General features: G+C 35.5%; 2 protein-coding genes across 2 annotated transcripts; one reads left to right on the top strand and one right to left on the bottom strand.

Annotated features, from left to right (window-relative positions):
* The first annotated feature begins 258 nt into the window (after positions 1-258).
* On the top strand, positions 259-6595 carry LOC145495858 (deoxyhypusine hydroxylase-like). Its single transcript, XM_081475448.1, has 14 exons — positions 259-391; positions 598-677; positions 835-896; positions 1344-1372; positions 1598-1640; positions 2054-2134; positions 2247-2326; positions 2499-2609; positions 2759-2804; positions 3169-3220; positions 3665-3717; positions 4188-4259; positions 4778-4834; positions 5953-6595. The coding sequence occupies exons 1-14, from the start codon at positions 336-338 to the stop codon at positions 6043-6045; spliced, it is 915 nt and encodes a 304-aa protein (XP_081331574.1). The 5' UTR covers positions 259-335; the 3' UTR covers positions 6046-6595.
* A 5-nt stretch (positions 6596-6600) lies between these two features.
* LOC145495866 (zinc finger protein 706-like) lies at positions 6601-12513 on the bottom strand. Its single transcript, XM_081475455.1, has 4 exons — positions 12421-12513; positions 10559-10702; positions 8867-8973; positions 6601-8142 (listed from the first exon to the last, which is right to left on the bottom strand). The coding sequence occupies exons 2-3, from the start codon at positions 10694-10696 to the stop codon at positions 8884-8886; spliced, it is 228 nt and encodes a 75-aa protein (XP_081331581.1). The 5' UTR covers positions 10697-10702; positions 12421-12513; the 3' UTR covers positions 6601-8142; positions 8867-8883.
* Positions 12514-12523: the final 10 nt, after the last annotated feature.

Raw genomic sequence — 12523 nt, 5'->3', positions numbered from 1 at the left:
GAGTACTTTTTGGACGAGAAGAATAAATTCGATAGCTATAACCTGGTCTAAAATATAATTTTCTTGTTTTTTTTTTCTTCAAAGTAACAAATTTTGAAGATTGTAGAGGCGAAGTCCGGCAAAGTCTCTGACGCGGGCCGCGCGCTTTTTCCGCCAAATTTCTGGTGAGTACGCGATCACCCAAATCAGCGGAAAAGTGAGTCCGCGTACTTTGTGGTCAGCTGTTATTACACCGAATGTATTTTTGCTGAACGATTCCTGAACCACGTTTTTGGTGATATTTTAGAGTATTGCTAGCGATTTATCACCTATATTTATGGTCGCTTGTTTAAACCATGGTAAATTCGTCAAATGTGCAACAAATAGGACTTCAACTCGCGGATCAAAACCGGTACGTTTTGAGAACAGCACTTGTGAAAACTTTATATGGGGTGATCAGTTGTCCTCGAGGAAGTCTGGACTTCAATAAATCAAATTTCGACTAATTTTAACCTGGATGTTAAGGGGAAGATTACAGGATGACATTCCCTTGATACAAGCTTTTATGGGTGTATTGATTAGTATTTATAACTACTGTCTTCTCCTTTTGTATATCAGACCATTAACAGACAGATTCCGTGCTTTGTTCACACTGAGAAATCTTGGTGGACATGAAGCTATCGACTACATTTCAAAGTGTAAGTTCAACATTTTAATTGCTGTTAAACTTATACGTGACCTGCATTGTACGGAACAGTAACTGACATCCTGAGGTTCGAACATTTACAGTCCCTGAAATGTTGTATAATATTTAGTTAATGTCTAATTAATATTTATTTTTCTCTGTCTATGTAGGTTTTGATGACCCCTCAGCTTTATTAAAACATGAGTTGGCGTACTGTCTGGGACAAATGCAGGTATCCAGGTTGCATTCCTGACACAATTCAGTACATGTTGGTAATTTTAGTTAGGGGACCTAAATAGGGATAACCTCATGGTCCTCCTTTTCAAATACTCTTTGTACTCTGTATTTGAATAAAGTATTATTATTATTATTATTATTATTATTATTATTATGATGATGATGATGATGATGATGATTATTATTATTATTATTATTAAATTTACATGTTTTTATTTATGATGCATGGCCAGAGCATTGCCAAGGTGTCATCATCATGAAAGTATCATCTAAACTTTACTCCCCCCTTGGTAACCATGCCATGATACTCAAGTGTAATTAGATTTAATACAACTTATATTCCTCCTGTTTCTCCCGGTTCAGGTTTTGTAAACAGTAAGTTTGTGTTTTTTCTAGAAAGATGTACTCACCTGCAACAATTTAAATTATTTCTCCTTTTTAGGATGAATACGCAATTCCAGGATTAATCAGGTAAAAACTGTTTTTCTTTTCTGTGAACCTGATATTTCTATTATCCATCAATATATATTTTTATTACACTATGTACATTGTATGACTGTAAGTACTATAATTTGCTTTTCAGTGTACATGCTCAACGTATATGGCATAATTTGGGAAATTTACATGTATTATGGAAAACAATTATAAAAATATATGTATTATTATTTATAAAATATTATGACAAATATTTTACAGGGTTCTACAAGACAAGAATCAAGAACCCATGGTTAGACATGAGGTATGTTATATAAACTATTTATGATTCATTATTAATTTTAACAGCTCTTCCATTTTCAGAAGGATACTTGAACCTTGCATCTGCCACCTCTTTTGTTTGTGTTTCTGTTGCACTATGGTAATCCTGGTCTCTGGTCTCTGGTCTCTGGATCAGGAAACTTTCATTGATGGGTTACTCCAGAAAAAAACATGCGCCTTCCCCTTCCGACAGATGGCCATGTTTGTAACCTCCCTCCTACCCACATTTCAAACCCATTGTCACACGATATTATTTTATTTAATAATAATATTTTATAAGTCAGATATATTCATGCAATGACAGTAACCCTGCTTGTAAAAAGAATTATTACTATTCATTTATTATATAATAGGAAAAATGAATTAAAATTAAAACTGTTTTCTTGTGTTCATCAGGCTGGTGAGGCACTTGGTGCCATTGGATCTGCTGATGTTCTCAACATCTTGAGAGAGTATGCCAATGACCCACAGATAGAGGTACATTTACCTACATGTACAGTACTATGTTTAGTACAAATGGCGACAGCATATAACAAACTTGATCCTCCCACACCAGTCCTAACTTAGGTAACTCTTGTTATTTGTTCAGGTGGCAGAAACTTGTCAGCTCGCTGTACAGAGAATAGAATGGCTGAAAGAAAAGTGCTCACAAGAAAATGACCACCTAAGGTCAGTTTACAATAGGTTTTTGTTGCTGTGCACTATTCATAAATAATAACGTGTACATTAAAATGATTATAATCTTGTTCTTTGTATAGTTCACATGTATATTAAGTCATTAGAATGTACAATATAAATTATGTAATGTATTTATTGACGACATCATTCTACTATTTTCCAGCTCAAACCCCTATAAGTCTGTGGATCCTGCCCCACCCTCCATGGTGCTGGACACTGATACGTTACAGAACACATTGCTTGATGAAACTCGTCCACTTTTTGACAGATATAGGTACGGCGACCATCCAGTTTTTCTTGTACATGTTCATGTGCACTGTACATGTAGTCATAGACAACTTGTGGTTCAAGTATTTTCCATTCATATTTTAGTTACTAGTAACCAATAATTATTCCTGATTATGTTCATGCTTTCACCATTAGGGCAATGTTCTCGCTGCGTAACAAGGGAGATAATGAATCAGTACTGGTTAGTTTTATTTGCTTTTATAATACAGTATGTTATGTGTGCATGTATGTATTTAATGTATTAGTGCCTGTTTTTAAAATCTGATATACAGTCAAGTCAAGCAAATTCTTCTTCAGTCAAAATTATTCAAGCCAGATTATTCAATACCATTCATCACATCTACAATGTAGTTTTAAATAATTATATTTTAAACAACACACTCAGCTATTTTGGCAGTAAGGGTAATAAAAGAATCTGATCATCATTTATAATCTTTTCAAACTGATCATCATTTATAATCTTCTTAGTTTATTCTTTCTGTAAAATTTATTAATTAAAATAAAAATTTTAATATGATTATTTTATTTAATTGATCATCCTGCAGGCCTTGGCCAGAGGACTCAAGTGCAGCAGTGCATTATTCAGGCATGAAATTGGTAAGAACATGATAGCAGTTCCAGTATATGTTTTGTGACTGGAGAGGAATCTTAAGAAAATCTCAGGAAATTATTCAGTGGCAGATCCAGACCTTGAGCTAAGGGGGGAGAGGGGGGGGGGGATTTTCTTTTTTTTTTTTTTCGCTTGCCCTGCTGGCTTTTTTCCTTCTGCAACTGTTTTATTTTTTGCCTGAAATGGGGGGGGGGGGGGGGGGGGCAGACCACTCCCCAAGATCCCCCAGCCCAAGATCCCCCACTGTTATTGACTAGATAAATATTTCTTAGATTGTTGTTGATGAAAAGTGTCCAAATATACATGTACATGTAGCTATGTAATGTTCAATCAATTAATCCACTAATCAATCAATCAATCATTTTGTGTCAATAATTTAGTGAATACTGAATACTTGTTATTTCACTTTGTGACTGTTTATTGCTTTTTAGCTTATGTCCTTGGACAGATGCAACACGAGGCAGCCATTCCTCAGCTAATACAGGTAAATATAAAAAGCACATTTAATTTTTAGGATGAATTTTCAATATTTTGTCCTCATGATAATGATATGGAAGTATGACACATCACTTTTTATAGGGTGGCTATGCTTTATTAACTTCGGTGTTTTCTTAGAAATGATAAACCCTTTGCATAAATGGCACTGATATTTGAATGACAATACTTATACATCTTAAGCCTCATATTCATGTGAAAAATCCTTTGTCTGGAAACATGAATACAAGCTAAGGATGTGCAAAGTATTGTTATTCAAATTCAGGTGCCATTTACATGTATGCAAACAGTCTCTGTGGAAAGTGCAATTATTGCTAAAATTTAAAAGTAATAAATGTAGTATTTAATTATATTTTATTAGTACTTCTAAATATCAGCAATAATTGCACTTTCCATAGACCCTTTGCATAAATGGTGCCATTTAAATTTGTGTTTTGTTGTTATTTGTCTGTTTGGTAGAATCTTGAAGATCTGAAGGAAAACCCAATGGTGAGACATGAATGTGCTGAGGCATTAGGTTCAATAGCTAAGGTTTGTACAGCCACTTATGTTGTCAGCTTTTAAAAAGCTTATGGTTCACACTAGAGACGTAACAGTTCTTCCCTAAGTGTTTTGTAATTATTTTTTATTGTTCTGATTGTTCTCACTGGTGATCAAGACAAAACATTTTAAGTTGTGCATTGCCTTTCTGGTCCATTAGTGAGTGATTTTACCTTTACCCACGAAATAGTGAGCTAGTACACAATATTTGATACTATCAGTAAGACAAGTTAATTCCATGATCTTCTTTTGGTAGTTTTGGCTATTTTTGACTAGATGTTAGATGTTACAAGGTTCAACTGGGTTGAATAAAATCACTCTTAATGTGAACATGACATTTAAGACAAATGTACATTTTGATTGTCTTAGTTCTTCTAGTTTACACCATTAATTCTACAATCATAAAATAATGTTCTACAACCTACCCTGTGCAAATGTAGCTACTATTAATTACCTTTTTTACTTAATACATGTATGTAATACAGTAATAGTGCAATGTTTCTCTTCAGGATCAATGTTTGGCAGCCTTAGAAAAGTATTCAAGGGATCAAGAAAGAGTCGTGAAGGTAAATTGGTGACCAATGGTATTTTTTAACTTTGTTAATAATTTTATAATAGTTTATGATTGTTCTTCTTGATTCACTAAACAAATGTACATGTACAAGTTCAGTGAATAGTAATACAGTCGAACCTCCGATTGCGACCACCTCCCCACAGCAACCAGTTTTCCAAATTACCAAAAGTTTCCAAGTCAAATCACTGAATTTGGACTCCCCCCCCCCCCCCCCCCTCTGTAAGCAACCGCCTCTCATAAGCAGCTGCGACCACTTTTAGAGCTAACAGTTTGAAATTTTCTTTTGTGTTAAACCTCCCATAAGTGACCGCTTGACTGATAATAGAGCAAAAATTGCATCAGGTGTTTTAACATTATTGCATTCCTGGGTAGTACAAGAGACAGACATTTTTCAATGGAAAGTACTGGATTTTTTTCTCAAAACTAACCTTTCACATGAATATTACATTCAAAACATGGGATAACACAAGTTCCTGCAGTTACCATATGCTAATGAGGCAATTTTTTTACCTATTGTGGTGTAAGCTCTTGTAAGTGACCACCTAGGCTTGACATTCTGGGTGGTCACTTACGGGAGGTTTGACTGTACAGTCAAATTGCCATTAAGCGGGCACCTACAGGTATTTGGCGGTCACCCCCTATTAAGCCGCCAGTCATCGAAGTCCCGAAATTATTGTCAATAAAATACTGTAAATAAAACCCTTATCAAGCAGCCACCTCTATTAAGTGGCCAGAGCCACATTTCGGTCGTCCCAATGAGGGTTGATTGTCTCCACCCTTATTAAACGGACACCCAAAATTTAATATCTGTAGTGTGCCTTTTTTTTTGGAAAAGGCAATAACAGATAAGAGTCCGAAATAGAAAGGGATGTAACCATCCTCAGAGACCCAGGGGCAGATAGTGAGGGCTGGGTAAAATCTAAACGGGGGAGTAACATACGTCTATCATGATTGTCTCGATGGTAGAAAATATTCAAAGTACATCAACCCCTATTTTAAAAGCGGCCACATCCCATTTCCCTCAGGGTGGCCACTCAGTAGGGGTTCAACTGTATGAAGAAATTCATTATCATTGATTCATTAATACATGCATTCATGCATCTTTTTCAGGAAAGTTGTGTTGTTGCACTGGACATGTATAATTATGAGCAGAGCAGTGAGTTTCAGTACGCAGATTCATTGGTCAAAATCAACGAAACATAAATCACCAGGAGCAGGTGCAATAAAAATAAGAATTTCAAGAACTCCGGTTGGTAGGATGCTAAGCTGCGGCTCAATTTCTCAGTGCTGCTTTCCACAGGCTACTAAAGATTTAGAGAGACCTGACGAATGCTGAAGAAATTACATTGGCCTCTGCCTAACTGCTTCGATAACTTATCAGCAAACAAAATCCCGTACAGTACTATAGCGTACATAGTAGGCTAGAACTAAGGTCAAAATTAGATTAATGTACCACAAATTGGATTGTTTCATGAACACAGTTTTCAGAAGTGTTGAAAGATGTTGAATGAAAGTCTGATTTGATCAAACTTGCAAGCATCATGTTATTCCAACATACCCCAGCAATGTGGTCAAATAACTCCAAACTTTTTACTCAACAAATTATTACGTAAAGTTCTTTCTTAAAAAGAAAACATAATGTTGAATAGATACAGCCCATTGTTAGCATTTGTGTCAAATGAAATGAGTACAAAACATCTCAGTATTACTGTGCATGTATTTAGTTTATTAAAGAAACAGTGATTAAACAGAACTGACAACATTTTGTAAACACTTTTATTTTGCTTTCCCACCTGATTCTTATCGATTTTCATCAAATTGCACTTTAAGGACTGTTCAAGTAGCAAAGAAAAAAAACAAATCAAAAAATATTTAATACATGTACATGTACACTTACATCACATGTACAACCCTGTCAAAATGTCCCAGCAGTGTGTAATTTTGCCACCTGCAGGAAATTAAAATTTGTACAGTGTATTTTCCACCTACAGTACTTCACACTGGAGTTCACTAATCCTGATCAATAACAAATCCATCTCTGTTTATCAGGGGTTTCATTCACATTTTCAGCAGGAGCACAACTGGTTTTCACAGGTGGACAAAACTATAAGAACTAAACTTCTTTGTAAGAAAAACTTTCCGCTATATGGGCAAAAATTGTCCTTACAGCCGGTCAATTTACTTGGTGTCCGGCCCTTGATGAAACCCCTGGTCCATTATTGTCTGCTACTGTTATCCAGCTGCTTGTGCCTACAAAACATTTTGACAGGGCTACATGTATTTAGCTATTGGTGTAGATTATTCGAGTAAATCCTCTTTCAATTTCATTTCTTCTCATTGTTACACTAGCTGACACAACATGTTAATTTTATAGACGTACAGTACATGTATGTGTGCTTTTAAATAATATCACATTAGACATTTTCTCATTTCTCACAAACATACATTGCTGTGCAACAAGGGTGAGCAAAAACAATCAATAAAATACATTATTTACTTCTCAGTTTCCAGCACTGTTAGTAGTTTCTCTAAGACTCTACAATGTGTTTGTTATGATTTTGTGAACAGACAGGAGAACGTTTGAAGCCATTCTGCTAACACACAGCAATGACACAGCATTGAGTAACTTTAAATTGGACATGAACATACAAGTGATGTGGAAAACAGTAGCCTTAGGAGCTTTGAGGACTGTCTACTCTTGCTCCACAATAACATCGCAAACTAACGGTTTGTCCTCAACTTCAACATGTGAATTACTCCACCGTTCCCCCTTCTTTTTTGTTGACGTTTATCCAGCCCCATTTACCCTCTCCCCTTACTAAGGGATGTAGAGACTACTGAATTTAGAGCTTGGTCTTTAGATAAGCTGACAGGAATGTCAAATAGCCTAAATGTGGCATGACACTTCAAGCAACAATTATTGTGAGTTAAGGTTACTGAGGTTGGGCTAGGGAAAAGGAAAGGTTCAACTTGCCTTTAAAGCAAATAACTGACGGTTGGCTATCTGACAAGATGTTACATGTTGATAAACTCCTCAGAAACTATGTTCCCCTGTCCCCCTTATTGGCAATTGACAAAAGACAGTGATTTATGTCAAGTTTAAAGCTGGACATTCAAAAAGCAATCCTTCAGTGAAATAAAAAACAAAATCAATGTATTCTGGCCACCAACAGATTTCAATCGCTTTGATTTCTGACATGCCATTAAAAATAAATTATAAATTTCCCAGAAGGAGCAATGCACAAGATTCAGTCTTTGTCAAGAGTTGTTTCATTGGCTATAATGTACAGGAGCATCAAACTGTGGAACGAAAGAAAACAGCCTTGATTATTATGATGTACTTAAACACATTTTTGCATAATTTAACAACTGAAAAAAATTATAGATATGTAAACAATCTTTATTTAAACATAGTTAAAAACTCGTCAGCTAAAACTACTAATAACTAATAGTAAAAAGATAATAAAATAAAATAAAAAAAGCCGCTTTCCACAAATGCCATGCCTTATACATGTCTTTTGAGTAGGCATTTAAACTGCCCTCAGGGACTCTGCTTCCCTTACGTAAACTAATAAACTATGGCACAGACTGAATCTGCACTTTCCATGACATCCATCTCAAATACTTTGTACTACAAATCTTGGCAAAAAACTGTTAGAAATTGACAACAGGCCACATTAGGTATTAATTAATAGCAATTAGAACACTTGATGTGCACTAAGCTTTTACTCTTTTATGTGAAGCTGTATGTCGCAGTCTCTTTTGCTTAGTTACATGTAGTTGTGCATGACGACTTTTTCTAGCAGTTTATTTACAGTCATACTCAATGGATTGACCAAAAGAGGGACTTCTGGTAGTCTAGTTAACACTGTCATAGCAAACAAGAAATTTAATACAAGTACTTTTATAATATAATCTGCCTTTCATGTTGCAAAAATACACTTTTAACTATTCAGAGTAACTTTATCATTTAGTCATACATGTGAATGCGACTATATTATAACAAGAATTTAATTTTTCTTACCATAATAATCTTTATTGTTACTGACCAGCCAGCACTGGTGGAAGGGGTGCCTTGGGGTGTTTACTCTCAAAGTGTTGTTTATATGTTTTGGGGTCTGGCATCTGAGACTGAATTGAAACATACATTTGTTAATTATACAATGTGATTACCCACAGTTAAATTCTAGGTAAGGTTACCGTATACCTTCAGGGGTGTCTCGCGTGGAAGCGATGTAGCGCGTGCAGTTTAAGCGGTAAATACCTAAACCCCCATATCAAATTAAAGCTTATTGAGCTGGTTATCAAACTATACCAAGAATTTTGAAATAAAATGAATTGTCAAATTTTTCACGACCACTAAATGCGAGCGCCTGAATCACCTTTCTGAAGCTACAAGTCAAAGTGAATTTTTTTTTTTGGCAATTTCATTTTTTCCTCGGTTTCAGGGCCCAAAGCGCTTCAAAGGCGTGTCTGCGTTTTGCCATATTTAATTGCAGTAAAAAGTTACAGAACATTTTTGAGATAGGATTGAAAAAAAATGTACAGTGATCGTACAAAAATCGCTCTCAAAGAAAAAATATTTCAAAATTAACAATTCACAGACACCTGTTTGTAGTTTATATGTTAAACTAGCTACTGTCCAAATTTGAGGGCAATTGAACAAATTCCCTTTGAGTTATAACTTTAAAGTGTCTTCTTCAAGCAAAAAAATTTATTCAAGAAAACAACACTAAGAAAAATCTTCTTCTTCAAAAACAAACTCTGCCCACAAACGCCTTCAACTGGGTTCTCAGATAACTGAGCCAATCAGTGCAGGGAAAGTTTACTACCATTAACCTCCTGGTGAAATTTACGGGCAAATCTCCAAAAAACCCTTTTGTTTTGCAATGCGCTCAAGGTGCCGAAGGCGGAAGGATAATTTTCTGTAGCTCGGTTTTTCTTGATTATGAAGTTCGTCACTTTGGCAAAATGGGGAAGACGAAAAAGGATACAAATGCTAGAGTGGCTGGGCGAAGATAACAAGTAAAAAGAAAGTGCGGCGGAGCAACTGTGCGTGGTCATTTGTGCATGGATAATATTTCAATGGGTCTCAATGAGTCCAATGATTCCTCAATATCGGATTCATCGCAGTCTCTGTCAACATCCCTGTTATTGCTGCCAAGTTCCCAAATTTTTACAGATCCTTTCTTTTCTCTTACCTCGATTTTTTTGTCCACCTTATACGATAGCTATAGCTTCCTCCGCGTGGCGAACTTTCCCTTCTTCACTCATTGATGTATTTTCATTCGTTCTTCACTGTTTTCGCTTTTTCGAACTGGTCCATGTTTTTAATGTGGTCTATGTTTACTTATAACTTAATACAATTACACCTAATACCAAAAATGCTTGGTAGTCAGAACAACAATGCGGATCAACTGAGTAGTCAATTTGTGACATCCATATAGGTAATTCCCCTCAAAAATCATCTCAGTTGATTGCATATGTGCCATAGGGCTGTCAATCACGAGGTAAACCTTGACTTCCAGCAAAAACGTTAAACCGCCATTTCTCCCCCAATATTTAGTCTTTTTCAAAAACATTTTTCAGAAATTAGAGATTATTCTTCGACCACTACTTTGACCCAAAAATCCAAATTTGAAGAAAATTGCCAACCTGAAGGTATACTGTAACCTTAAAGAATAAAACCGCTGTTAATTCATTTCAGGCTACATACCTTACAAACGGTACAAGTAAAGACTAGTGCCTTTTGTGCAGCGGCCTTTTGATCAGGTCCACCTTGAGCTTTTTTAAGTTTCTCCTGCTTTTGTGCATTCTTCTGCTGAGACTGAAATTTTTGGTGACCACGAGCCATTGGGAACTACAGTTTAAGGAAAAAAAAGTCAAGAATAATTTATATTATAAGTTCACTTGATGTTAGAAAGTTTCCTTCTTTCTATTTTGTTTCAAAAATACTTCTTGACCTATATTTAACACTTTACTTTGCATAGATATTAAATATAGGACTTTTTACTCTTTAAATATAACATACTGATTATATATAAAGCTTGTGTCAAAATATAAAACTTCTTGCGTATTTTAAAACTTGTTGTTCAATATGTTGATCATTGTGACAAAAAACAGAATTTTCTGCCAAATTTTAACTCCTTGTCGCACAATATAAAATCTGTGCAAAAATATAACACTTTCCCGTACTTGTAGACAATATTATATTAAAATTGTCAGGCTCAATATAATTATGGCAGAATATAAAGTTTTATATTTGGCAATAATTTTACATTTGGAAGTGAGTTTTTACCTTTGTTACTTGAGCCAACAAGGTTAAATTTGGACAGGAAGTCTTACGATTATCTAATTTTGACATGCTCAAGTTTTATACATAACCCAAAATGTTATATTTAAAGAGCAAAAAGTTCTAGTATGTAAGTTGGATGCAGTGGCGTAATGGCTAACTTGTTGGACTCCAGATTAAGTGGTAACCAACCATTCTTTTGGTTAACACTTCAGGCGACTTTGGTCAAGCCATGGTTTGTATTTTGGCAAGACGCAGTCAAGCCAAAGTACCCATGGTGAGACCACACAAGCCTGATGTGCCCCCCAAGCATACCTAAAAGGATATGAATAGGTATTAAACATCAGCCAAGTTAAACTAAATGAGATTGCATCCATATCAGGTCAGTAACTTGATATCGAAGGTCAGGAGATCAATCGAAGACAGAAGACACAACTTCTGATCAGCTAATTGTATGTAATAGGGTACGGTAAAAATGGGTACTGCAAAATTTAATGCTGGGGATAACCCTGCATTGTACAAGCATCCCAGTGGATCCAGGGAGTGGGGGAGGAGTAGAAATACCACTAGTCGCTTCATGCTATGCTGAAGATGAACATCTGCCTGATGGACAACTTTCAAGAGGCCCAAATTTCTTATAAGTGGTACGAATTATTTTCGAAACAAACAACAATTTATAACACGTTCCCTTTCGTCTCTAGGCGCAAACAAACCGATACTAACATCTGTATAACGTGATTGCTATAAGCTTAGGTACAATGTATAATTTGAACTTTATATGCAAGATTTGCCACCCCAACTTCAAATCAAACTATACCAATCAAACTATGACTCGTGGAATTTTTCAATAATCAGTGCGCAATCAAAGACAGTCAGTAAATCCTGGAATAAATAAAATCGCTATAGATTTTCACTGGTAAAATAAATTCTCCGTTTGAGACTTCACATATATAAGGCAATGAAAACTAAAGATACGAAGAAAGAACCTTGCTCTAATGAATGTCAGCTTATACTAACTGTGTTCTACACTGTTTATCAATTAACATATTTGATAACCAGGCAGCAAATTTCGCAGTTCTGCCTCTCTAGAACATGTAAGCTTAAGCTCATAGTTTCAATATAGAATTCTCACAGTACATTCGTTCGTTAGAACGAACGATGAATCGCTGGAAATTCTAGAAGCACGCTTTTAAGACGACCTGTTTCGAAGCTTTTCAACCTCGCTAACACCTTGAAAGTATCTCGATCACATAAATTAGTAAATTTCCATTCTTACTGGTACCTACCTGATAAATACAAACTAGCTTTATCCCGAAAAGAACCTCTACAAACACAACAAACACATGTACAGTATTTCGTATGAAAATTTCCGGGAGATCGTGTGAACGA

Source organism: Orbicella franksi, chromosome 8, assembly GCF_964199315.1.
Source record: "Orbicella franksi chromosome 8, jaOrbFran1.1, whole genome shotgun sequence".
NCBI classification, from domain to species: domain Eukaryota; kingdom Metazoa; phylum Cnidaria; class Anthozoa; order Scleractinia; family Merulinidae; genus Orbicella; species Orbicella franksi.
Note: the sequence above shows the minus strand (reverse complement) of the source record. Positions and strands in the feature narration are given on the sequence as shown.

Excerpts from the sequence above, each read along its gene's own strand:
- LOC145495858 (XM_081475448.1), top strand. The coding sequence starts at position 336 with ATGGTAAATTCGTCAAATGTGCAACAAATAGGACTTCAACTCGCGGAT. Across the intron at positions 2,135-2,246 it reads CCAATGACCCACAGATAGAG|GTGGCAGAAACTTGTCAGCT; the intron begins GTACATTTACCT and ends TTATTTGTTCAG. Across the intron at positions 3,221-3,664 it reads ATTATTCAGGCATGAAATTG|CTTATGTCCTTGGACAGATG; the intron begins GTAAGAACATGA and ends ATTGCTTTTTAG.
- LOC145495866 (XM_081475455.1), bottom strand. The coding sequence starts at position 10,696 with ATGGCTCGTGGTCACCAAAAATTTCAGTCTCAGCAGAAGAATGCACAA. Across the intron at positions 8,974-10,558 it reads TTACTTGTACCGTTTGTAAG|TCTCAGATGCCAGACCCCAA; the intron begins GTATGTAGCCTG and ends GTTTCAATTCAG.